Here is a 23,233-nt window from a genome sequence, read left to right on the forward strand (position 1 = left end):
TCAGTGTTATCATTTTCCTTATAAATCGAGTTTACATACACATTTTTTACCGTTAACAAAATCAGCCAATGCTTTATCTCATGATGGACGTTTATTCAAGTGTGATTTATTTGCATCATAGAAGTACATTCACTAATTTATGTAGTAAAATAATTCATAGAAAATCAAAGCTAAGAAAAATAGATTATTTTTTTATGGTCACAGTGAGTATAATCTGACCTATTGCGGAAGAATACGATGGCTTTCGAAAAGTGCATCAAACTGAAAAAAGACATGATGGACACGTGATGCATGCACATGACGCGACATGCATTCAATAACAGGCATCAGGATGAGAAACGAACCTGTGATGGGAAGCTGCTGTTCATGTCCTGTGATGATCGGGTCCAGGTTTTTGGTAAAAAGATCTTTCACATCAGCATAATCTGTTGGTGTTGTTAAAAACCAGGCAGTCATGCAGTATTTTAAGTAAATGTCACTCGAGTCCCGTTCAAGGAGTTTACACTTAACTGTACATATTTTACATGGAAGCTAGATAATCAAGTGTTGGTAACACTTTATAATAATCATCATTTATAAATGGTAAATTAATAGTTAATTCAACTTAGTTAATAGGTATTTTACTGTTCAATAATTAATGTTTACTAATTATTAGTAATGCTATAATTTATGTTATTTTATCATTAGTTTGTATAATATGAGATAATTAGTTTATAAATTCTATATTGTATCATAGCTGATAGGAGACCATGACAATTACATTCCGATAACATTCGTAAACTATTATCAGTTTATTATTGCACACATAACATTTCATACACTATATTAAGTATTTAGTGATTTTGAACAGATAAAAAATGTGTGATTAATTTGCGATTAATCCTGATAAACCATGAACAATCATGCAATTAAACGCGATTAAATATGTAAATCGACTGGCAGCCCTAGTATGTATAGTATATAAAATGTTATTATGTGTGCAACTATAGACTGTTAAAATAACATAAATTATAGCATTACTAATAATTAGTAAACATTATCAATTATCATTTCCTTAACAGTAAAATAACTTAACTAAGTTTAATTAACTATCAATTTACCATTAATAAATGATGATTGTTATAAAGTGTTACCTAAGTGTTAATAGATACAGTATAATACTTTGTGCAAAGTAAGTTGCATCAAGAGTGACCTTACATGTGGTCCTTGTGACTAGTTATGTGTTGTCCTACGGTACAGCTGTGTCTCTGAATGTTGCCTGAACTTTTTGTACATTGCTCTCCATTCATAATATTACGTTGGTATGGCTGATCATGTATTATAACTCTTTGAGTTCTCTAAATCAGTCGATTGTCTTGATTCTCCTTTATCGGACTCACTGGAGGGTAGTTCCTCCACGGTTGTGTTTAAGTCGCCCCTGTTGGGCTGAGCGTTAGCAGGCTGGGACGCTGGCGGCGTCCCGTTCACACACACCACCGTCCCCTCTGATTTGCTAAAACTGAACAGCTTGCCAGGACTGAATGTCCTGTTGGGGGACTGTGACCTCTCTTGGCCACTAGGGAGAGCAGAGGAGGTCACAATTGAGCCCGGCGCTCCAGCTGCCACTGCTGGCTCTTTTTTCGCCTCAGGTGACTTCAGGAACTTCAGGAATCCTGGGAGCTTCGCCTCACCTCCCGTTGGGGACTGTGCTGGCGAGCGCGAGTTACCGGAGGAAAACTTCCCCTGCAGAGGGATGATCTGCTTCAGCTTCATCACGTTGTTGTTTCCCAGCAGAGAGCTGGGTCTCTTGGGCTTATCCCCCCCTTTGCCCCCCGGCGCTTTGTCGTGGTGGTGCTGGTGCTGAGCGTCCGCCCTGTGGTCGCTCTCCTGCCGGGCCTCGGCCTGCAGCTCGGCCTGACGCTGGAGCTCCTCCTCCTCACGCCGGCGTCTGAGCTGCTGTTGGAAGTGCTGCTGGGCCTGCTGCTCATGCTTCTACATGGGAAGGCGTGTTAAAATGTGAGGAGAGAGGGAGAAAGAGTCACAGGCAGAAAAACAAAGACTGGATAAGGACTATATTATAGAGTATAAATTCATGTGAGATAGCAGGGCTAGAAATTACAACTTGCTTCACATCAGAGCTTGCATCTTCACTGTTGAAGAAGTTGACATCCTATCCAGCAGAAAGCTCACACAAACAAGCTGCGTTTTACTCTAAATGCGCTTTTCTATCTTGGCAATACTCAGACAAGTGCCACTGATGTTATACAACACAAACATAGTCAGAAACAGACAGTTATTTCTTATGGAAAGTCAGGAAAAGCTGCCCTATTGTACATTTTTGGACAATGCACACCCAGGGACACAAAGGGGTTTACGTGTATGGAAATACGATATAAAGTGCAGCCAGCAGCAAGCCTTGCGTTGGCCGAAGGTCTTTCAAGCTATGACACAACTATACCTTGAAAGCTTCCCTTCGTCGGTACTCTAGCTTGGCCATCTCTTCTGCTACCCAGCCAGGGATATCAGGGATGGCAACATGGATGATGTACTTTAGGAGGATTGCAAAGTGCTGTAAACCACCGAAACCACAAAGGGACAGGCTCAACACACAGTTACATTCTGTTTCTTATTCTGTTTGGTTTTTTTTTCACAGATCAAACAGCACATCTCATACACATACCAAAAACTCTTGTGAGGTTTTGTGTTCATTAAAGCTGCAGTCGGTAATTTTTGAGTAAATATGATAAAAAGTTATTTGTTATAAAACTGTCACTACATCCTGCCAGTAGTGCATGAGACAGGTAATCTGAAAAAAATCAGGTTCCTCTGTGTCCACAAATGAACACCCCTTTTATGATTTTTGAAGCGTGAATGCAATCGGCAGAAGTAAAAAGCTAACGTTAGGCTATAAACAAACTACACCCCGGTTGCATGACTTTACAACACCACTAAGTCTAAGGCAGACTAGTGTTCAGCGTGATGACGTTTAGTAGTCTCATTTAGCCACTGGTTAGCAACCGCCTTTTTTAAGACACGTAAAAGCTTCAAAATTCACGAGTGGGGTATTTATTAATGGATTTTATGTCGTAGAACACAATGTTAAAATCTCTTAAGCTTGTGTTAACGACAGACCTTATCTCAGGCATCTGACTAAAAACGTATTGACTTCCAGATGAGGGAATCAGAAGTGCTAAAATGTTAACTCATTCCTGTAGCCTATGGCATTGGCAAGATTTCACCATGCCCGAACATAAACAACCAATCAGAGCCAAGCAGTCTCTGAGCAGCTGTCAATCACTGCTCGTGAACTCTGATCAAATGGTCAAACGTTTGTGACCCGGCCGCCATGTTGAAAACAGTCGAGCCAAACCCAAGCACCGCCCACCTGCTGGGTCACACACGTTCTCATTTTACAGCTAAACAGTACACTACAAAATGTTTCTGTAAACACTTGAGGTGAGAAATAGGCATTACAGTAACAGAATATTGATTCATATTTGATCAGCGCTGCCCAGTTTGACCGTTTGGTCGGAGTTCACAAGCCAAGACTGCTCGGCTCTGATTGGTTGTTTTCCTTTGGGCACGTTGAAATCTTGCAATTGCCATTAGGAGCACTAGGACGTCTCAGAGGAACATGATTTCTTTTCACCGATTATCCATTTCATGCACTACTGTTTTATAAAAATACCGTTTCATCATATTTGCTCAAAGTTACTGACTGCAGCTTTAATGAACCTGCAGTAAAAATGATTTTGAAGGTTTTACAAAGTCACAACAAAATATAGCAGGCCATGCACATTTGTACTTCTTTTGTAATATTAAAAAAAGTGTCATTTTGGGGAATGAAACTACGGTCTCTTAAAACGAAGAAACTCTTCATGGTCAAACCTGCATTTACCGCAGACAGTAGTACAGTGCATACCTCCAGTAAGACGATGGAGATGATGGTCATCTCAGGACTCAGCCAGGGGAACAGACGCTGCAGCTGCCCACACTGACCAATCAGGTAACAGTTCACTATAATGGCTATCAAGCCCATGGCCTCCATCGCAGTCTGATGTTGAGAGAAAGAGAGAGAGGAATTTACAGGCTATCAGATGCCCCCTATTATGTACAATGCAGCCTGGAAGGCTTTTCTGACATTTCCCCCAAAACAAACACACTCTGACCTGCCATTGTCCGATGTTCTCCACCCTCTGTCCGAAGGGTCTCTGCAGGCCGGTGCAGAGCTTCAGGGCGTCGCTGCGGATCTCGATGATGTTGTTGATAAGAGCACACATGGCTGCCAGGGGAAACGCAGAGGAGAAGAGCACCACGTAGCCAAACTGGATGAACATTTCCTGGTAGTCCTGAAGCGTGTCCTGTTGGGGGTCATGAAAACATATACATATTTTCACGGGCACACTGTTGTGACATTGGTTGGAGATGATTTTGTATGACAATTTGCATATCTTTGCCCCATGTGAAGAGTCTCACCTCGTATGTCTGCATACAGCTCTCAATCTCAGCCTGGGTCAGAGAGACAGTTTTGACTTCTTCTGGTGGATCGATCCATGACTTCTTGTTCTCTTCACCAATCTTTCTTCTCTGACAGAGAGAGTCAGTTTCCTTTGGAGACACAGTGGCATAATCTTTGGTCTACAATACTTGGACATCTTAAATTCTGCAGCTTTGGAATAGATAGTTTGATTTTGATTTGTCAGTGAAACTACATGAGACAAGTTGAACTGTATCGGAAAGAGTTGAAACTATCTAAACATAATGAAAGAGTTCTGTTTCTTTAAAGGGTAACTTTGGTACTTTTTTTAACCTGGACCCTTTTTTCTCATGTTTTTGTGTCTAGGGAGAATTTTTTTTTAAACTGGTCCAGTAGTGTGAGATAATGCTGTAACCAGCAGCAGCGAAATGGGCTGCAAGGGCAAGTGAGCAGCGTCAATGTAACGTTACGTCCACTAACAATGCTTGTTTTTGCCACTGACAGACTCAGACTGTTATTATAAGTGTCTGACAACATTATGGAGAGAACCCTACAGAGAAATAAAACCTTTTTCTTACCTTTCGCTTGATCCGGTCTGTCTATTGTGTCCAAGTTCCGCTCATGGAGAAGTCTCGTTGTGAAATCTGAATATCCGTATACTCCGGCTCAAATAAATACTGGCCGCCATTGAATTCAAAGACCTCGTCCACATTGTGGAAATCATCTAAATATTCAGCCATGACATTGAAAATCCGGCAACAATCAGAACCTGTTAGTGGCAAAAACAAGCACTTTTAGTGGGCGGTGCCAGCTTGCCCCAATATCACCATGTTGCAGCCCGTGAGCAGCAACCGTCTACAGCGCTCTCCCTCAATACTGGACCAATTTCAGAAATTGTTGTCCCTATTAATCAGTTAGACACAAAAATTAAGGAAAATAGCATCCAGGTTGAAAAATACCAAAGATACTCTTTAAAATTTGCAGCTTTGGAATAGATAGTAGTCAGTGTACTACCTGGATGAATGACATCAATCCCCATAGACATGATATAACTTAATTCGTAAAACTACATGAGACAAGTTGAACTGGAAAGAGTTGGTATTATCTAAACATAATGAGAGATTTCTGCTTCATTAAAAAAGCGGAAATGGTATGACAATTTTAGACAAAACCACTGGTTGAGATGGAGATTCTTGTAGAGTAGACAAAGGAGCCAAAACCACAAAGCTAAAAAAAAATAGGATGTTAAATCATAATAACAAACAGAGCATATACCTGAGCCAGCGATTCACAATCACTGTCCTCATCACAGCTGTCAAAAATACAGGACGGATCCATCCCTTCCTCTACCAGCGTGGGACTGTCCTCAAGGTAGCTGCGATCCACCGGCTGCGCCTCTGCCGCGACGTCCTGGTAGTCGACCTTCTCGGTGAAGCTGACCTTGCGTTGCTTCAGATTGCTGTCGTTCAGGTCCCACTCTTCTTCCGTCAGCCTGAATCCGGCTTTCAGATCCCCTCTCCTCTTCTGCTCTGGGTTACCGTTGGCAGCGTGATTGGCGGGGATCCCTCTGGAACCAAGGAAGGAATAGGCTGTCATCGAGGCCTGAACCTTTCCCAGAGCCAGGCGGCCATACTTGAGTATGATGGTTTGGACGAGCTCCCACAGCACCTTGGGGGTGAAGACGCCCAGCTTGTTTTGCTCGTAGAGATAAGGCTGGAGGACCTCTTTGATGTTCTGAAGGAACTGGCGGAAGATCAGTAGAGTGGCGAGCATCTGTGAGGAGAAGGACAACATCTGTTACTGTCCTGAATGTAAGACGTGCAAAAGAGAAAACACCGGCACGCGTTCCAAAAGTGTTTAGCAGCACGTATGATGTAGATATTCAGTCTGACTGAAGGTACAAATGTAATGATACATGGATCATCAACTGGTGAGGATGCTGATGTTTTGTCCTAGAGTTGCAGCTTTAGCCTCATTCTTTGAGCCCAATATCATCATATATCTGAAGCCGTCAGGTGTGTATTTAAGACCCTTTTTACAAGATTCTGGTTTTGAAACGAGTCAGCTGGAAATATTAAAATCCACCGGGGACAGCGTTTCCAACCAATGCATACAGCTTTCATAGCTTCAAGCACACAAAAATTGAGAAGCCTGCTTTTGTCTGCCTCTGTCTGAAATCAAGGAACCATTGTTTCAAAATTACTAAGAATTTCAAGTGGTAAATTGGCACCATTGTTATTGTAAACTGCATATGAGCCATGTGAAAAGGGAAAGCTTTACCGGCAGACATAGCAACTGTAACTAAGGGGCTCAGTAGCCACAGTTCAGCTAAAGTTACATATTGTCACTTTAAGTCCAATATTTGTGTCTTATTGATTGTGATACTGCCAACAGTTGTTGTTGTTGTTGTTGTTGTTGTTGTTGTTACCTCCTTAAGTCGCTCCATGTCCTTGAGGTAGAATCCGATGTAGAAAAGGCTAAGGTAAGAATTGATGAATTCAAACTGTAAAACAACCAGAAGACACAACAGGAAGTCAAAACGCCCACTCAATCTAGATCAACTGTCTCTATACTGCTACACACAGAGGAGGAGGATGCACGGCTTACAAAAACCATCTTGATGATGAGATTATTCTCGTAGGCACTCTGAAGTCTGTAGTTCTCTGGGTGGAGAGATAAACAGAAGCATTTGTTAATGTGCAACTGAATGACAGTAAAAAGGCCTTTAACTGCCTCATAGATCTATTATAGAGAATGCAAAACACCTCTTAGCTAAAAGCAGTACTCAGGTAAAATATACTCATACCCAATAAATACAATCATGGGCAAATATGTTCCACTTTAATTAGTAATTCCTTTATTATATATCGCAGAGATAATATTTCACTGTTGATTTGTGTCTCTTACCCATGTCATTAAGCCAGTAGGCGATCTTCTTATACACCTCATCACATATGGTCACAGTGACGGCCAGAAGTATCTTAGGAATGAATCTTGTGATACCAGGTAGCTCCTGAATCTCCATCACCACCTCCTACATTAGAAGCATGATACATATTTAATGAGTCTTAGTCATTCATATCTACTCCCACAGCTATATTTAAAAGGAGATTAAATGAATATGAACTGGCAAGAGGTGTTTTTGAACATGCTTTGTTTAACCTGTTTGTAAAAAAATGATATGATTCACACATTTTCAGAGTAAACTGTAGTTATGAATCTGATGTTTTTCTGGCATATAATAAAGTGTAATTCTACTACTTCTGTCTTGCTGTTTAACTGTTGTGTTATCATTTATGTTTCCAGTAAAGGTGGGTCTTCAAACTCCTCACAAGAAATACAATTATGTCAATGTCATTGGTCGCTGTGTTATCAGTTCAAACCTGCAGTTCCAGGCAGAGGAGCATAGCGAGGAAGACAAAGCAGAGACAGAGGAGGCAGATGGGCAGGCTGACCAGCCATCTGAACAGAGCTCTCTTCCAGGGCGGGTAGTAGAACTCCTCACAGCCCGTTATGGGACTGCAGCGCTTCACTCCCTGCAGAGTGGAATAAAGCGAGAACAGGAAAGCAGGGAGAGCATCAGACACTTTTTTTGTTGCACGATTGCGATCATCTTCACTGAAAAATGGATTGGAAATGTTTGTGAAAAATGTGCTCCGTAATAACTGCTTGCTTGCGTGGTTGCATTTCTTATGTTTTTGCTGTTGCGTGCCAGGTTATCGTGGAAAAGATTAAACATTGCAAATGAAACAACAAATTATATTTCGAGGTTGTCTGGTGTGTTGTGGACTGATCAAAGTCAGTCCACAACTTTCTACAGGAGCTGACATGAATTCAGAGTGTATATACACCTTCCACATCCTCTATTCATATCATTATGTCATGTTATTTTGAATTACCATGCTGCTGTTGCCAGAGGTGCCAAACCAAAAGTATTAGAGCCCAACGTGGGGCTCGAACCCACGACCCTGAGATTAAGAGTCTCATGCTCTACCGACTGAGCTAGCCAGGCCTCTTTTGAAGCATTTCCTGCATCTCTTTTTAAAGAAGTCACTGACATCCCCTCCCCCCGAGTTCTCTATTCATTCCACACAACAGGAGGTGGGTTGAGGGCGGGAGAGAAGCTGCCTGCCCCCCCTCTACTCCGAGAGCATGTGGGGTGTGAAAACACACTTGTGTGCCGTGCTAGGCCCTGCAGAGTTGCGCAAGTGCTCGCTGATAAACAAGACTGACATACGTTGCAACTTTACCTGAGGATAGTGGATTTGGTGCATAGAAATAAGAGAATTTACTGATGCATGACACTTTGTGAGAAGTCTTCAGCTCTATTAACAAGTGACTATGAATGTTTGGGAGTAAATCTGACTACAGCAGGAAGTGAACAAAACATTTTGTTCACCACAACAAAACAGCAGCAGCTACCTGCTCAAGCTTCAGTAACAACCCTCCTCACCCTGAACTGCGGCCTGGGCTCCTCCAAGGACTCTGCGGGGGTGTCCAGGGTGCCCCACCTGTAGGCCAGCTCCGCCTCTCGCCTCTTCCAGCGCTCCAGAAACAACGTCGCCCACACAACGTTGAAGAGGGCGAAAACCACACAGCAGATATCCTGACTGGTCTGTGAGCAGCGAGCATGAGAGAATCAAAAGACACTTATGTAACCTTTGAGAGTACAATCATGCCAAAGCTAGTGCCATTTACTTTGTTTTTGTGTGTAGGTTGTTGTGCTGCTTCAACTCTCGTCTTATCTTTACAAAGGAATTAATATAAAATGTATGAGGACAGACAGCGAAATAGACGTCAAAATCTCAGTAAGATCCTGACAATCATGGCTTAAAATAAAAAAGAATATACTATGATTACAAATCAGCATCAGTACACATATACTGTGGGTGATTTTTAGTAATATTCCAAGTGCTTGAAAAGACAGATCTTATTATAGAATCGGTTTCAAGTACCTGGTCGGCCTCGGCGAGTATCCAGAGCAGAAAGCCGATGACAGCGGGGTAAAGCATGGAGTTGGTGTAGAAACCCAGCCAGGCAAAATACATGCCGATCTTCACCCCAAAGTAGTCACAGATATCATCTAGAAAGCAGAGGAAACTTGTAAACAGGTCATATTGAGACTCTGAGAAGAAGAATCATTATGTCTCAAACAATTATATTAAAGGAACAGTGTGAAACATTTTGGGGGATCTATTAGCAGAAATGGAATATAATATTCATAACTATGTTTTCATTAGTGTATAATCACCTGAAACTAAATATCGTGTTTTCGTTAGCTTAGAATGAGTCCTTCATATCTACATCCTCTTTACGGAGTCCGCCATGTTGCTCCGACATGTTTCTACAGTAGCCCAGAACAGACAAACCAAACACTGGCTCTAGAGAGTGCCTTTCACGTTTTTACGTTACCTGAAGGCCACCATAGGTCTCCAAAACGCTCGTGAAACTGCGGTAACGGGAGCCACAGAGTGCAAAACCGTGGTACCGTCAGCCGCCGTAATGTAGTGTTATTATGGTAAGGATGGCCTCTGAGCGAGGTGAACGGCGTTACCGCGGTTTGGCACTCGACGGCTCAACGTTACTGCAGTCTTGGAAAGGGAGGAGTGAGCTGTAGGCTACTCAGTTGGATGCAATCTGCATCCAAATCCTACACACTGTACCTTTAATAAAAAGCTCATAAAATGTGACAGTATTAATGAATGTGACTTGGTATTAACAGTCGGGCCTGCTGTTATACTTTCTCTGTTATACAGTAAATAAAAGGTTGATATTTCCCACCCAGAGGCTGCCTTTCACACACAGCCTGGACCCAAGACGTCATCAGCTGGTTGAGGATCCTCTGCTCGTGGAGAGGAAACATTTGATGGATCACCCCCCGAGCCTGCAGCTCTGGAACTAAAGACGACACATCGGGAAACGTGACATTTAGACATGTCTGACTAATAAAATCCACTGCACAAAGTATGTGTTATTATTAGTATGTGTTAAAGTGTTATTTAGATACGGAAGAGTAGAAGAACAGTATTAAAAAGTTCAATCATAACAAATGACAGCATACTGATTGGCTGCCCCTCCAGGAAGTGAATGTTGTGGAGCACCTCCCCCTGTTTAGCTCGCAGATTGTCCAGCCAATACTTTATAATGCCCTGACGCTCCTGGAAACAGTTATGGGGAGAAAGAAAAGATAATATTTAGAGACATGTATTTTAAATTCCAGAAATATAACAGCAAAAGACAGAAAAATAATCTTTAATAACACACCCAAAGCAACAATATGTATATCATTAACAAGAACCATGGCCCACAGTATTGACCTCTAACCTGTGAGGTAAAAAAGCAGAGCTCGCTGTCTATGTTCTCATAGATGTTGTCTTCCTCGCAGGAAAAGCGCCGCATCCCGCCGCCGAACTGCGGCTTGACAGCCTTGTGCATGCCCATCTGCTCCGCTCCTCGCAGTAAGCTGAGCGTGAGGAGAGAGAGCAAGAGAGAGAGGGGTAAATGAGCAGCAGGATTAAACCTGATGGAGCACTAACACTGTGTAGCGTCTTGACTACAGATGTTTGATAGATTAAGTGCATCAAGGCTAAACACACAACCAACTGTAACTGGGTGATAGCTCTCTGTGGGGTTTCTAAATTGTGGATTTTCTGGTGTGCTTAAAGGAATAGTTTGACATTCTGGGAGATGCACTTATTCGCTTTCTTTCCGAGAGTTCGATGATACGTTGATACCACTCTCAAGCACGTGAATTAGCAGCTATTCCTTTAACTTGCCAGACTTTTCAACAGGCTCAACATAAGAGACATCCAACACAAAATACTACTAATAAAAAACAAATATGATCACATTCTATATTGCCTTTGTTCATACACATGCAGATATACATGCATACAAGCACATACTGTACATGCTTATGTTTGTTTACTAGGAGTGGGGGGAAAAAAGTCAATACAGTATAGTATAGCGATATTTTGCATGGCAATATTGTATCGATACACAGACGTCAAGTATCCATCTTTTATCATATAAACTTTTAACGACTTAACAATCCGACGGCGGGCCCGGCTGCTATTCTGTATTTCAGAGGTTTTAGCGGGTTGAGTTTTGAGCTTATCGGGAAAGAGGTTAAATAACGCTCCAAAGTTACGCTAAATTTTGGCCATTTTCAAAGGGGTCGCTTGACCTCTGACCTCAAGAAATGTGAATGAAAACTCTGAGATGAACAGAGTGAAAACTGTATCTTATTAGATAAAACACATGTTGACAAACTGCATAATTTGCAGTTGAGAAAAGGTAATAAATCGTAATATATGTTATCGCAATATTCAACATAATGCAACATGTTTTAAACCGTGAATTAAGTATTGTGATAATATCGTATCATGGGGCCTCTGGTGGTTCCCACCTCTATTGTTTACCCTTATTGCCATAATACATAGACTCTGTAAGTTTGGGTAATAAATTTAGATATAATACTAACATAATTTAATTTAACATAACAGCTGGTTTGGAAGAAATGGCAAAATTGGGGGTTTGTTTACAACCTGTCTGACTTTGTTGATTCTAGCAATTTTGCTGCACCCCATGTATTCCCCGTTTATATGCAGTTAAATAATTGAGTAAATTGTTGCCAATAAGCAACAGGAATTACATTTAAATTGCCATGCCTAACCATTAACGACAAACGATCAAACGCCAAAATGTCCTTACTCAAAACAGTTGAAACAAAGACAGAAGAACAAGTGCCCACACATGCATGCACACACACAGTGTCAAGAGTGTGAGCTTGGGAGTCTTACTTCTCAAACGTTGTCGTGATGAAGAAGGCGTGTGCCTTGGTGTGTTTGTGCTGCCGAACCTGAATGCTGACTTGTGGGATTCCAAGACGAATCTGATTCAGGAGCCACAGCATAGTGTGGTCATCTATTGTATCTGGAGGGAGAACATTTTGTTGTATTTTAAGTTTGACAGTGAATATGAGCATCTTTGTTTCTTTGTTTCACTCAGTTTAATTCCTCAGGTGTTTGCCAAAGGAATGAAGTTTGCTGCTGCATTAAGAGGCTGAACCAAACCCAGCCTCCCTGACAGAAGGGCGTAGAAGCAGTGGGATGGTGGGTCATATAGTGAAAGGTCAGTCCAATTACATCCCTGTCTACATATATCACAAACATGTTTTCTATAGGTTGAGAAGATGGGCTATAACCAAGACTGATTCCAATCTGAATCCAGCAGTTTCAGCCAACGACGGAGTATTAGGGCCACATTGAGGGAAAAAAAAACATGATTTCTAGAATAAAGTCATAATATTTCGAGAATAAAGTCATAATGTTTTGAGAAAAAAGTCGTAATTTAATGAGAATAAAGTCATACTATTTCAAGAAAAAAAAAGTTGTAATATTACGAGAATAAAGTCATAACTTTACAAGAAAAAAAGTAATTTCCTCTTACACAAAAGAGTCAGTTTCCCCATCAGGTCCGTGTGGTTATTTCTTCGGAATAAACACAGTTTCTTGCACAATCTTTTCAAGGCCCTGATACTGATGATAATGTGGAGCTGATGTGCCCAAAGATGAAGTATTTTGTTATTTGTGAAACCTATAGTAAAGTATAAATTCACAAGATGCTTCACATTCCTCATTGTCACACAGGCGGCATGCTGCTCCATTTTCCCTCTAAAATAACACGTAAAATTACTACTTTATAATATTATGACTTTATTCTCATAATACAACTTTTTTCTCGTAAACCTATGACTTTACTCTCGTAATATTATGACTTTATTCTCGAAATCTCAGTTATTTTTTTTCCTCAATGTGGCCCTAATACTCCGGGGTAGCATGCAACATGATATACAAGACGTGTTTTGTACATTGTGAAGTTTATCTGCAAAGTTAGTTTGATGAATGCTTCAAATTCACATTTCTATGCTCACGACAGCAGCTTCCTTAAAAGACACTGCAGAGAGGGCTGGTCCATAAAAACGGGTACAGTTAATGGATGAGATCTAATTGTCCCCGGAGATCATTTTAAGTCCTAGTCACGCATCTGAGTGGCTGGCTGACCACCAAACACACTTAATGAGGATGATGCACTGTTCTCTCTGCAGTGACGAACAGGGAGGACAGGCTGGAGCTTTACCGCACCTGGGAATGTCATCAGGATGTCACAGTTTTCGGTGGGCACCATCTTCAGCCAGGACTTACGGGACATAATGTAGTGTCTGGCCTGCAGAAGATGCTTCCCAAACAGTTTATCTGAAAGGAAAAGAGGAGCAGCAGAGGTTAATAAAGTCAGTTTAAATTGATTACAGAGAATAAAAGATGAAGAGCTTTGGACAGAGTGTGTAAGAGAGAGAAAGGAGGACAGACAAATGGTGATATTTTTCATCAGGCCGATCAAGGTCACAGATGACAGGTTAGACATTAGTATCGCTCTGCCACTCAGCACATTTCTTCACCATATTCTCCTATTTTTTGCTGTGTCATAGAGACTTTAAGGGATAAGAAAAAAGGTAAATTGTTGTGCAAGCATGAAGGTTGACTGCTGCATTGGTGGCATGACTTTAAGCAAACACCGTTAACAAACAAATGATCTGTAAACTGGGTGGTGTGTAAATAGCAATGAACAAACTGGCTTTTCAAGTCCATCTCTAAATCCATTAAATGCAGGCAAAGCAGCAGTGCTATCCCACAATACAATGCAAGCTCTGAAGTCATCATTTCCACTTCTCCTTTCACACGTTTGGTTCTCGCACACAAAATCGCACTTTCAAGTCACACTCTCCGTCTCACGCACGCACAACAGACCGAGTGATTGACCGATCTCTTCATTGTTCACTGAATCTCCTTGTGACGCTCTCTCGGTACGTGTCTGTGATCAGGATTTCACATTCTGCAGCGCAACTGCATTATCACACCACCTTACTTTTAGCACGTCTCATCCCTTTTTATTGAGAGGCTGCTGTCATCTCTCTGTTACAGTATGATGTTTCACACCAACATGTTAAACACTTGATGTACTGTACCTATAATACATGTCCGACAACAATGCAACAGGATAACGGCCCTGTGTTATGATGCAGGAGATGTTTTTAGAAAATATAAATGAGATGTATAAATCACTGAGCAATTCTGCTGATTAAACTGTGTGTGTGACATAATGATGCAATCCGAGCCAAGTCACTGACACCAAATGCTTTTATTTTTCTTTGTCTTACACTTGCCGTCTGTTTCTGAATACTTCAAAGTGTCGCTGACATCATTCCTCATTAAGGCCACAAGACATGAAGATATATCTGACGTGCAAATCTCTCCGCCAGGCTGCAGCACTTTATCCATTCAGAGCTACGTTACTATGTATGATGAGATGATTTAATGTCCATCTGCAGCAGAGCGAGTGGAGGCCGAAGAACTACAGGATACTTTAAACTGGATATCTTTTTTATTCCTCGTTTTTTTTTGTGTGTAAACAGTTCTATAGACTAGGCCTCGGAAGCTTCCTAACATGGGTTAGGCAATAAATTGATTGCTTATCATCTAACATTTCAAATGCATCATGGAATTATTTAAAATATCATCATTAATTGCGATTCCGTATGTAAAGATGCAAAACTATTTCTAAGTCAGACTTCTCCCAGGATGACCTCTGAAATGCAGCCCAACATGGTGAACATCAGCTGTACAGCTTGACATATACAGTAATTTGCCATAAATACACATAGCAATATAAATATTGATCTTGGATATAGACAGGCTAAGATACAGATATTGAAACGTATTGATTTTTTCATATACGTATAGATTTTTTTCCAACATCAATCAGTTGAGATTGATAATAAATCACATTTTTGTTTGAATTATCAACATTATGAATGTGTTGCCAACCTAATTTAGCTCATATCACAATTTTCGATAAATGTCTATGAACTGAACAAACAAATGAAACAGATGTTATTGCTGTAACGTTTCGAGCACTAGGTTCTTCTGGTAAGTGCAGAGAATCGCCATCTTAAATACCCATACTGCACACATGTGACATACCACACCTGCTTCAGATAATCCATCAAATATTAACAGGAAAATACATTATATACTAAACATAAGCACCGATAGTATATCAAGGCTACAGAGAGGTACATCACGATGAACAACCGATGACGTCTACTCAGAAGTTCAACTAACCAATCAACCAAAAGTCCACCGTCTCTAACTGGTCATACCGTGAGAACACAAACACACAAAAAGCAGACAGGCAGCCTGGATAGGGTGCAGCCCATTAAGCCCTATCAGACAGACCTTTACATTCAGGGCTGCAGGTGGCTGCACTGTCCAGTTCACCTCACTTGCATCGTGGGAATGAACTGGCATAAAGACAGAGAGCACGCAAACTCTAACTGACAGTTTTTCAACTACTCCATTATCAGCTCTTTAACTGCCGCTGAGGAAAAGAGTGATTATAGGCCACGCTGATGTGATCATCAGCAAAATCATCATTTACATTCAAGAGCTCAACTGAACCACTATCGCAAAGCCTGTAATCACACTGATATTGTTGAGACAGATGTAAAAAAAAAAAAGGGCATGAAAGTGTAATTATTGTTTTTATATTAGGGCTGTCAAAGTTAATAACGCGTTAACGCAATCGAGCTTTCGGAGGTTGTAACTGGCATGGCCATGTTCAAACGGGTCCCTTGACCTCTGACCTTAAGATACGTGAATGAAAATGGGTTCTATGGGTACCCACGAGTCTCCCCTTTACAGACATGCCCACTTTATGATAATCACATGCAGTTTGGGGCAAGTCATAGTCAAGTCAGCACACTGACACACTGACAGCTGTTGTTGCGTGGTGGGCTGCAGTTTACCATGTTATGATTTGAGCATATTTCTTTATGCTAAATGCAGTACCTGTGAGGGTTTATGGACAATATTTGTCATTATTTTGTGTTGTTCATTTATTTCCAATAATATATATATATATATTTGCCTAAAGCAGAACATTTGCCCACTCCCATGTTGATAAGAGTATTAAATACTTGACAAATCTCCCTTTAAGGTACATTTTGAACAGTAAAAATGTGTGATTAATTTGCGATTAATCAGTTTATATAATTTATGGTAAGCCTATATCACCTGTCCTGATCTATATAAATGTGTTTTGAGATTTTCTCTGAATTAATGGCTTGAAGGTCAAGACCCACATTAGGAGCAACAACTGCAGTGACATTGCTCAGGCTGAGATTGTAAAGGTGATATTGTTACATCCAGATGACCAGACCTCTGACCAGAGTGTCTCCTCCACGTTATGCTGGATGGACATAAGATAAGATAAGATAAGATGAACCTTTATTAATCCCCGGAGGGAAATTCAGGTGTCAAAGCAGCAACATCAGCAAACAGAGTGAAAAACAGGAGAGGTAAAGGAATACAAAAATTATAAAAACAATAACAGAGATATTAAAGATACAGAGTGAATGGGTGAACATAGTGTGTGCAGTCCGTCAATAAATAAATGTAGTATGTACAATAAATAAATGTAATATGTACATATGTGCAGTCTATAAAGTGGTATATTAGGATGTATAGTGTAGAGTAAGTGTAAAGTGCACCAATGGTTAGAGTCCAAGATGGTTGCAGATAGTGCATGTTTAAAGGTAAGGAGTCATAAAACTCATAAAACATTTCAAGGGGCCCAGACATGGACATAGGGGGGGCCTAGAAAATGATAAAACCTTAAAAAGGTATAAACATCACATTTTTTCAGTGCTGCTTTATAATCCTCATAATGCAATCCACCTGTCATTTGCTTACTCACCACCAAGTCTTGCAACACCAGAGACAAAAAGGACACATGTCATCTAAGCCCTGCAAACACAATCTTTACTCTATAGTCAAAGTATAGTATGGCACAGCCTGTCGGGACATGATGCACCTCCTCCTCTTCCTCCTCCTCCTCCTCCTCCTCCTCCTCGTGCATGCACCTGTGGACCACTAAAGCCAGACTCTTGTTGGGCCTGTCTCAATCCCAATGCGCACCATGTAGCAGGGAAAAGGAAAAAAAACGCACCAAGACACCAAAACCCAATCACAGAGTATTGACCCCCTTTTAGTCTCCTGTGAGTCATTCGGTGAAGTCCATCAAGCATCTCGGTGACTGCACCATATTGCCCAGGCATGCATGCACAGTAATCTCTTTTATCCCCATCTTTTAAACCATATCTTCCTCAGATCACGCTCATACAGGACACATACTGTTTTTTCTGTGTGACACTCACCGAGCACCCCGGATGGTGATAAGGAGGACATATAATGCTGCTGCTGGTTGCTGGTCCTGTCCTGCAGCTCGCTCGGCAGTGTCCCCGTCCTCTCCGTCCTCTCCATCCTCCTCTCTCCTGCTGCTGCTGCCCCGTCGCTGCTGCCGTCGACGTCTGCGGTGCAACTGTTTACAGAACCAGCAGCGTTTACAGGATCAGCTGCTCCGGTGGCCGCCTGCATGCTGCTGCTGCTGCTTCTGGTGGTGCACAACGATATATACAGCAGGTGGTGGAAGTGAAGTGAAGGGGGCTGGTGGAAAACCGCACTGCACGGAGGTTTTTATTGCATGTTGCATGTGCATGTAGAGGGGGAACCCTATAGTGTATCTGATAGATAGAGGAAGAGGAGGAAGAGGAGGAGGAACATGATCATGGCATATTGTACACGCGCACCAGTCGTGACGACAGAGTTAAGGGGAACACCGTGCACCTTATAAACAATGACATAATCGCCTGTGTCGTGCACATGTAGGACTGCAGGTGGTTTACTGTAGTAGGTTATACTACATGTCCCACAATGCATTCATTTATTTAGATGCACCATCTTTTTTATTTCTCGAAAAATGAGTTATATATCTATGCCACAAAAAAATGATATTTAGTGCAGTTGAGAAGGGTTCACATAGATAAATAGATATAGTAACTTTATTGATCCTGAGGGAAATTAAAGTTTCCAGCATCATAGTTCCATAGTGCAAAACATGTTAGTAAAAAGGCACAAGTTAGTACAAACTACAAAGTATAAAAAATATACCAGATATAAAAACATAATCGCCTGTGTCGTGCACATGTAGGACTGCAGGTGGGTTACTGTAGTAGGTTTACTACATGTCCCACAATGCATTCATTTATTTAGATGTACCATCCTTTGTCGAAAAAAAGTCTAAGTTTTACATCTATGCCACTAGAAAATGATATTTAATGCAGTTGAGACGGGTTCACATAGATAAATAATTCAGAAAGGCTGTTAATCTTAAAATCCTGTAGGCTAGTTTACTTTTAGATTGCAGTTTTCTTTTAACAGTTGTACTTAGTGTATTTAATTGTAATTTATTTTTTGTTGGTCATCTAACACTTGAGAACTAGATCTCCAGGTTCCTGACAAGGTGAAATTATGAGACCTGTTGAAAAGATGTGATAAGATGTAATGAAATGATTCCTTTCAGTTATGTTAACATTAAAACGTTCTATTCAGCCACTGCATTAAGCACCAGTCACCGGCAATGGCTCAATCATTCCTTTATTTTGCTCTTTGGCAGTCTACTGTTCAGTGTATTCCCATTCATTCAAGAAATTGAAAATGTAGATATGTATGAGTGTGGGAGTTGTGTATGATTTGTGTTAGATAGATAGTAACTTTATTGATCACGAGGGAAATTCAAGTTTCCAGCATCAGTTCCATAGTGCAAAACATGTTAGTAAAAAGGCACAAGTTAGTACAAAGTATAAAAAAATATACCAGATATAAAAATACCAGGAGATGAAGAAAAACTGTTAACAATGAATATAGTGCAGGGTAACAACTGAGATACAGGACTATTAAAAAAGTGAACATAGTGCAAAAAGACATATTGCGTTTCATATGAAATAATTGACATATGTCTGCTCCTGGCAACAAATGTGTTGGGCCTCTGCTGGGTATCGTGGCTAGAAGGGAGTCCAAACTCTCCTGAGATTGTTAAAGTTAGGATAGGTCATCGGGCAGCGAGTCTCACAAGAGTTTTTGCAGATCTCATATCAGATTTCGCAGGTTTTCTTCTAGACAACCGCCCTGCTGCTTATTCATTTTCTCTACCAGGGTTAGCTTAGCATAAAGACTGTAAACTGGGGAAAACGGCAAGCTTGGTTCTGTCCAAATGTAACCTGTCCAACCAGCACAAAGCTCACTAGATAACATAGTATATAAGCAAGGATGATAGGCCACCAGCAGAAACTCCAGGAAGTCACTATACGTGCCCCCATACAAGACTGTTTGTCAAATAAAACCACAAGTCGTTACAACCCGTCTCAAAGGTTGCAACAAAAACGGGAGACCAGACGAGTTTAAAAATAGTAACAGGCATTTATCTGACAAACTAACGATAAATAACTAAATAAACGTGGAAAGTCAGTAATCAGTGATGTAGGCATGTGTGAAAATGTCTGCTGCAAACAAAACCAAAACAGGTGTGCCAGCCAAGGAAGAGAGAGACATCTGTTGAAAGGTAGAGAACTTTTATCCCAACCACACCAAGCCGAGTTGTGGCTCATCAGCCTGACGACCCTCTCTCCTGCAAAACAAAAGAGAACCAGCAAAAAGACACGGGACACCAAGTGGAGTGGAGGGGTCGTCACACAGGTTCTCACAAATGAAGCACCTTCAGTGTAACTGGGTCCAACTACCCAGAAACCATCCAGGCTGTGCAGAACTCTCATAACTGGGTCCAACTACCCCAGCCATCACACACTATTGGTCTAAAGGCACCAACAGAGCCAACAGACATTGTTGCCCAGGTCAAAGTGCACAAAAGAGACAATGTCTCCCAAACTAATGTGGAAGTTTCCCCCTACCTAAACTACCCATCTCAAACTAATCTACCTCACTGAACCCTAGTCTTCATGCAGATTAGCGGGAGGCTCTTTAAACATTGAAACCAATAGCCTCGGTTAGGCCCCCAGCAAGCTGGTTACCCACCTGACAGCTCTGAATGTGTCCCCGAGACAACTGCTCTGACCGCACACCACACAAAAATAAAAATAAATAAAACCAACGAGCCCAAATGGACCACGTTGCTATGACTACCCAGGGAAACTCCACAAAAGCCAAAAGTTACTCACTAGAGGACCCTGCAATCACTGCTGATAGCTCACACCTGCCAACACTGGCTGCAGGACCAACAGAACTCCGCGCCACAAAATCACAGGCATGCACAACGCAATACAAACACACCAGAACAAATCAGCAACTTGTTATCTAATTCAGCTGCTTACTTTCACCAAAAAAAAAAAAAAACAGCAGAACAGCCTACTTACCACACTCGACCATGTCTCCCAAACAACTAGGTTGCACAACTTGATTTACAAAATGAGGTGCACCTGCAGACTAGGCTAAAACTGATCTCATTCATGACCACAGTCTCTGCCAATCAAGCATTAAAAACTAGCAGAACCAACTGCACTATACCAATCTAAACTTGGTCAAACAAGTTAGGACAAGCACCCAGTTGTTACAACCCAGCTCAAAGGTTGCAACAAAAAAGGGAGACCAGACAAGTTTAAAAATAGTAACAGGCATTTATTTGACAAACTAACGATAAATAACTAAATGAACGTGGAAAGTCAGTAATCAGTGATGTAGGCATGTGTGAAAATGTCTGCTGCAAACAAAACCAAAACAGGTGTGCCAGCCAAGGAAGAGAGAGACATCTGTTGAAAGGTAGAGAGCTTTTATCCCAACCACACCAAGCCCAGGTGTGGCTCATCAGCCTGACGACCCTCTCTCCTGCAAAACAAAAGAGAACCAGCAAAAAGACACGGGACACCAAGTGGAGTGGAGGGGTCGTCACATTGTTTTCACACTTCGGTTTGTGCACAGTTAAAGGTGCAGTATGTAGGATGTGGCGGCATCTAGCGGTGAGGTTGCAGATTGCAACCAACTGAAACTTCTCCCATGTGCCAAGCATGGATGTATTATAAGAATCCACTGAGAGTCCACTGAATATGCATATTGTTTCTCCTGCTGGCCCCGCCCGTGAGTTCCTGCTCGGCCCATAGATTTCAAATTGTGATAACGTCACATTTGTTTAAATTGCTTTCCCCGGCTCGAGGAAGGTTTTACAAATATGAAACCTCCGTGGATCAACAATTCATAATAGAAAGAGTCATAACTGACCTTGTTTGCAGTTCGAGGTGTCCTGTCAACTGTTTTACAGACGTCTCTTTTACAATAGTGGTCTATGTGGAAAATGTTTTTTGGGCCGCAGAGGGATATTTCACTGCAATACTGCGAGTGGCCATGAGAAAAAATAGGAAGCAAGACTAAGCGGCGGCGCCATATCCAGGTCTTATTATACAGTATATCCATGATGCCAAGCGTGTAGGGGAACTATGGTGGTGATGCAAAAATGCAAATGGCCCTCTCTAGAGCCAGTGTTTGGTTTGTCCCTTCTGGGCTACTTTAGAAACATGACGGCCGGCTACGTGAAGAGGACCCGCTCCATATGTAAATATAAATGGCTCATTCTAGTAACGAAAAGACAACGATTCTTATTTTCAGGTGATCATACACTAAAGAAAACATATAGAGCCATTAGAGCCCCCTAAAATGCCACGCACTGTTCCTTTAAAGAAACTAAATATAACGTTTTAATTAGTGAGAGCCAAGATGAGAAACACAATACTGCCACCTGTTATACAAAACTAATATTTGTAATTTCTTATAAGCCCAGATCACTTTCTGTTTTACTCAAAACACAAGGCAAAGATTTATATAAATAACCCAAAGGCCTGTATATATGTCCAAGTAAATTACAAGCCCTATGAACATGCTATGTCAGCCAGCTCTTCTCCACAACTGAATCTTCAAAACACTTTGACAGGTAAATAGCTTGGAGAGTTTAATGAGAGTGTAATTATAATACCATATGGTGCTCTATTTAAATGTGCATGTCTCATTTTGCAGCAACAATATGAAGAAAAAAAAACGCTTGTGTGGAAATGTTTTGCCCAACAGGGTCAGAGACACTAATTTGATTTCTTGGGATCAATTATGCATTCACACCCTCTGCTGGGTCCATCACCCAGAGGCACGTCTGTCTGCCAGCCACAGCTTCTCACGGTCATGTCAGGACATGGACAAGTTCTCCCTCAGCAATTGTCTGTTGGGAGAAAGTATTTCGATGTTTCACGCAGTGAAGATAGAAAGAAGAATATCACCGACTGTGGACTGCATTCAAATGTAAAATGAGGTTTGAGAAAAGAATAATCACTCCACATCCCAAAGCTTCCACTTCATCTGAATTCAGATATTGTTCTTTGCAGCAACAGATCATATTATCCAATAAATGCACCTTGTCTATATAATATTTAGCATGATATTAATGTCATGCTTTGTAAATGAGCAATCCTTTAGATCTGTAAAAAGAAGTAGAGCCAGAAGGAAACTTAATTAGACATGCAGGACACATTCATTTCCCTCCAATTCCAGTATGGCAATACACTGCTATGGACACTAGATGGAGACAGGAGACAGTTAAACTCTTAAAGCCAGCAGGGAAGAGTCAGGCTGCTGCCTAACCCTAACACTGACATTTAAACACTATCATGTCTGTTCTGACATGAGATGTGAACCTTAAGGTGGCAGTAGGCAGTTTATTTTTGGCATCATTGGACAAAAATTCCATAATAACCTTTCAACATATTGTAATTCAAGTGTTCTGAGAAAAAACTAGACTTCTGCAACTCCTCATGGCTCTGTTTTCAGG

The 23,233-nt window shown here is 41.2% G+C and overlaps 1 protein-coding gene and 1 non-coding gene across 3 annotated transcripts; both read right to left on the reverse strand.

The window, feature by feature from the left end:
- Positions 1–78: 78 nt before the first annotated feature.
- Positions 79–18,121, reverse strand: LOC141776942 (anoctamin-8-like). Of its 2 annotated transcripts, XM_074650813.1 has the most exons (18): positions 17,733–18,120; positions 13,603–13,713; positions 12,259–12,391; positions 10,781–10,919; positions 10,518–10,614; positions 10,238–10,354; positions 9,412–9,539; positions 8,910–9,071; positions 7,840–7,992; positions 7,364–7,490; positions 7,064–7,119; positions 6,885–6,959; positions 5,732–6,229; positions 4,456–4,587; positions 4,149–4,340; positions 3,902–4,033; positions 2,438–2,548; positions 79–1,971 (listed from the first exon to the last, which is right to left on the reverse strand). In XM_074650813.1, the coding sequence occupies exons 1-18, from the start codon at positions 17,950–17,952 to the stop codon at positions 1,312–1,314; spliced, it is 3,243 nt and encodes a 1,080-aa protein (XP_074506914.1). In that variant the 5' UTR covers positions 17,953–18,120; the 3' UTR covers positions 79–1,311. The 2 variants fall into 2 exon arrangements, with proteins under 2 accessions (XP_074506914.1, XP_074506915.1); XM_074650814.1 differs by lacking the exon at positions 2,438–2,548 and having other exon boundaries at positions 17,733–18,121.
- Positions 8,396–8,468, reverse strand: trnak-cuu (transfer RNA lysine (anticodon CUU)). The gene has a single exon. It is a non-coding gene; the product is annotated as a tRNA-Lys (tRNA).
- Positions 18,122–23,233: the final 5,112 nt, after the last annotated feature.

Source organism: Sebastes fasciatus, chromosome 11, assembly GCF_043250625.1.
Source record: "Sebastes fasciatus isolate fSebFas1 chromosome 11, fSebFas1.pri, whole genome shotgun sequence".
NCBI lineage: Eukaryota > Metazoa > Chordata > Actinopteri > Perciformes > Sebastidae > Sebastes > Sebastes fasciatus.

Excerpts from the sequence above, each read along its gene's own strand:
- LOC141776942 (XM_074650813.1), bottom strand. The coding sequence starts at position 17,952 with ATGCAGGCGGCCACCGGAGCAGCTGATCCTGTAAACGCTGCTGGTTCT. Across the intron at positions 9,072-9,411 it reads TACTCGCCGAGGCCGACCAG|ACCAGTCAGGATATCTGCTG; the intron begins GTACTTGAAACC and ends CGCTGCTCACAG. Across the intron at positions 6,960-7,063 it reads TCATCATCAAGATGGTTTTT|TTTGAATTCATCAATTCTTA; the intron begins GTAAGCCGTGCA and ends GTTGTTTTACAG.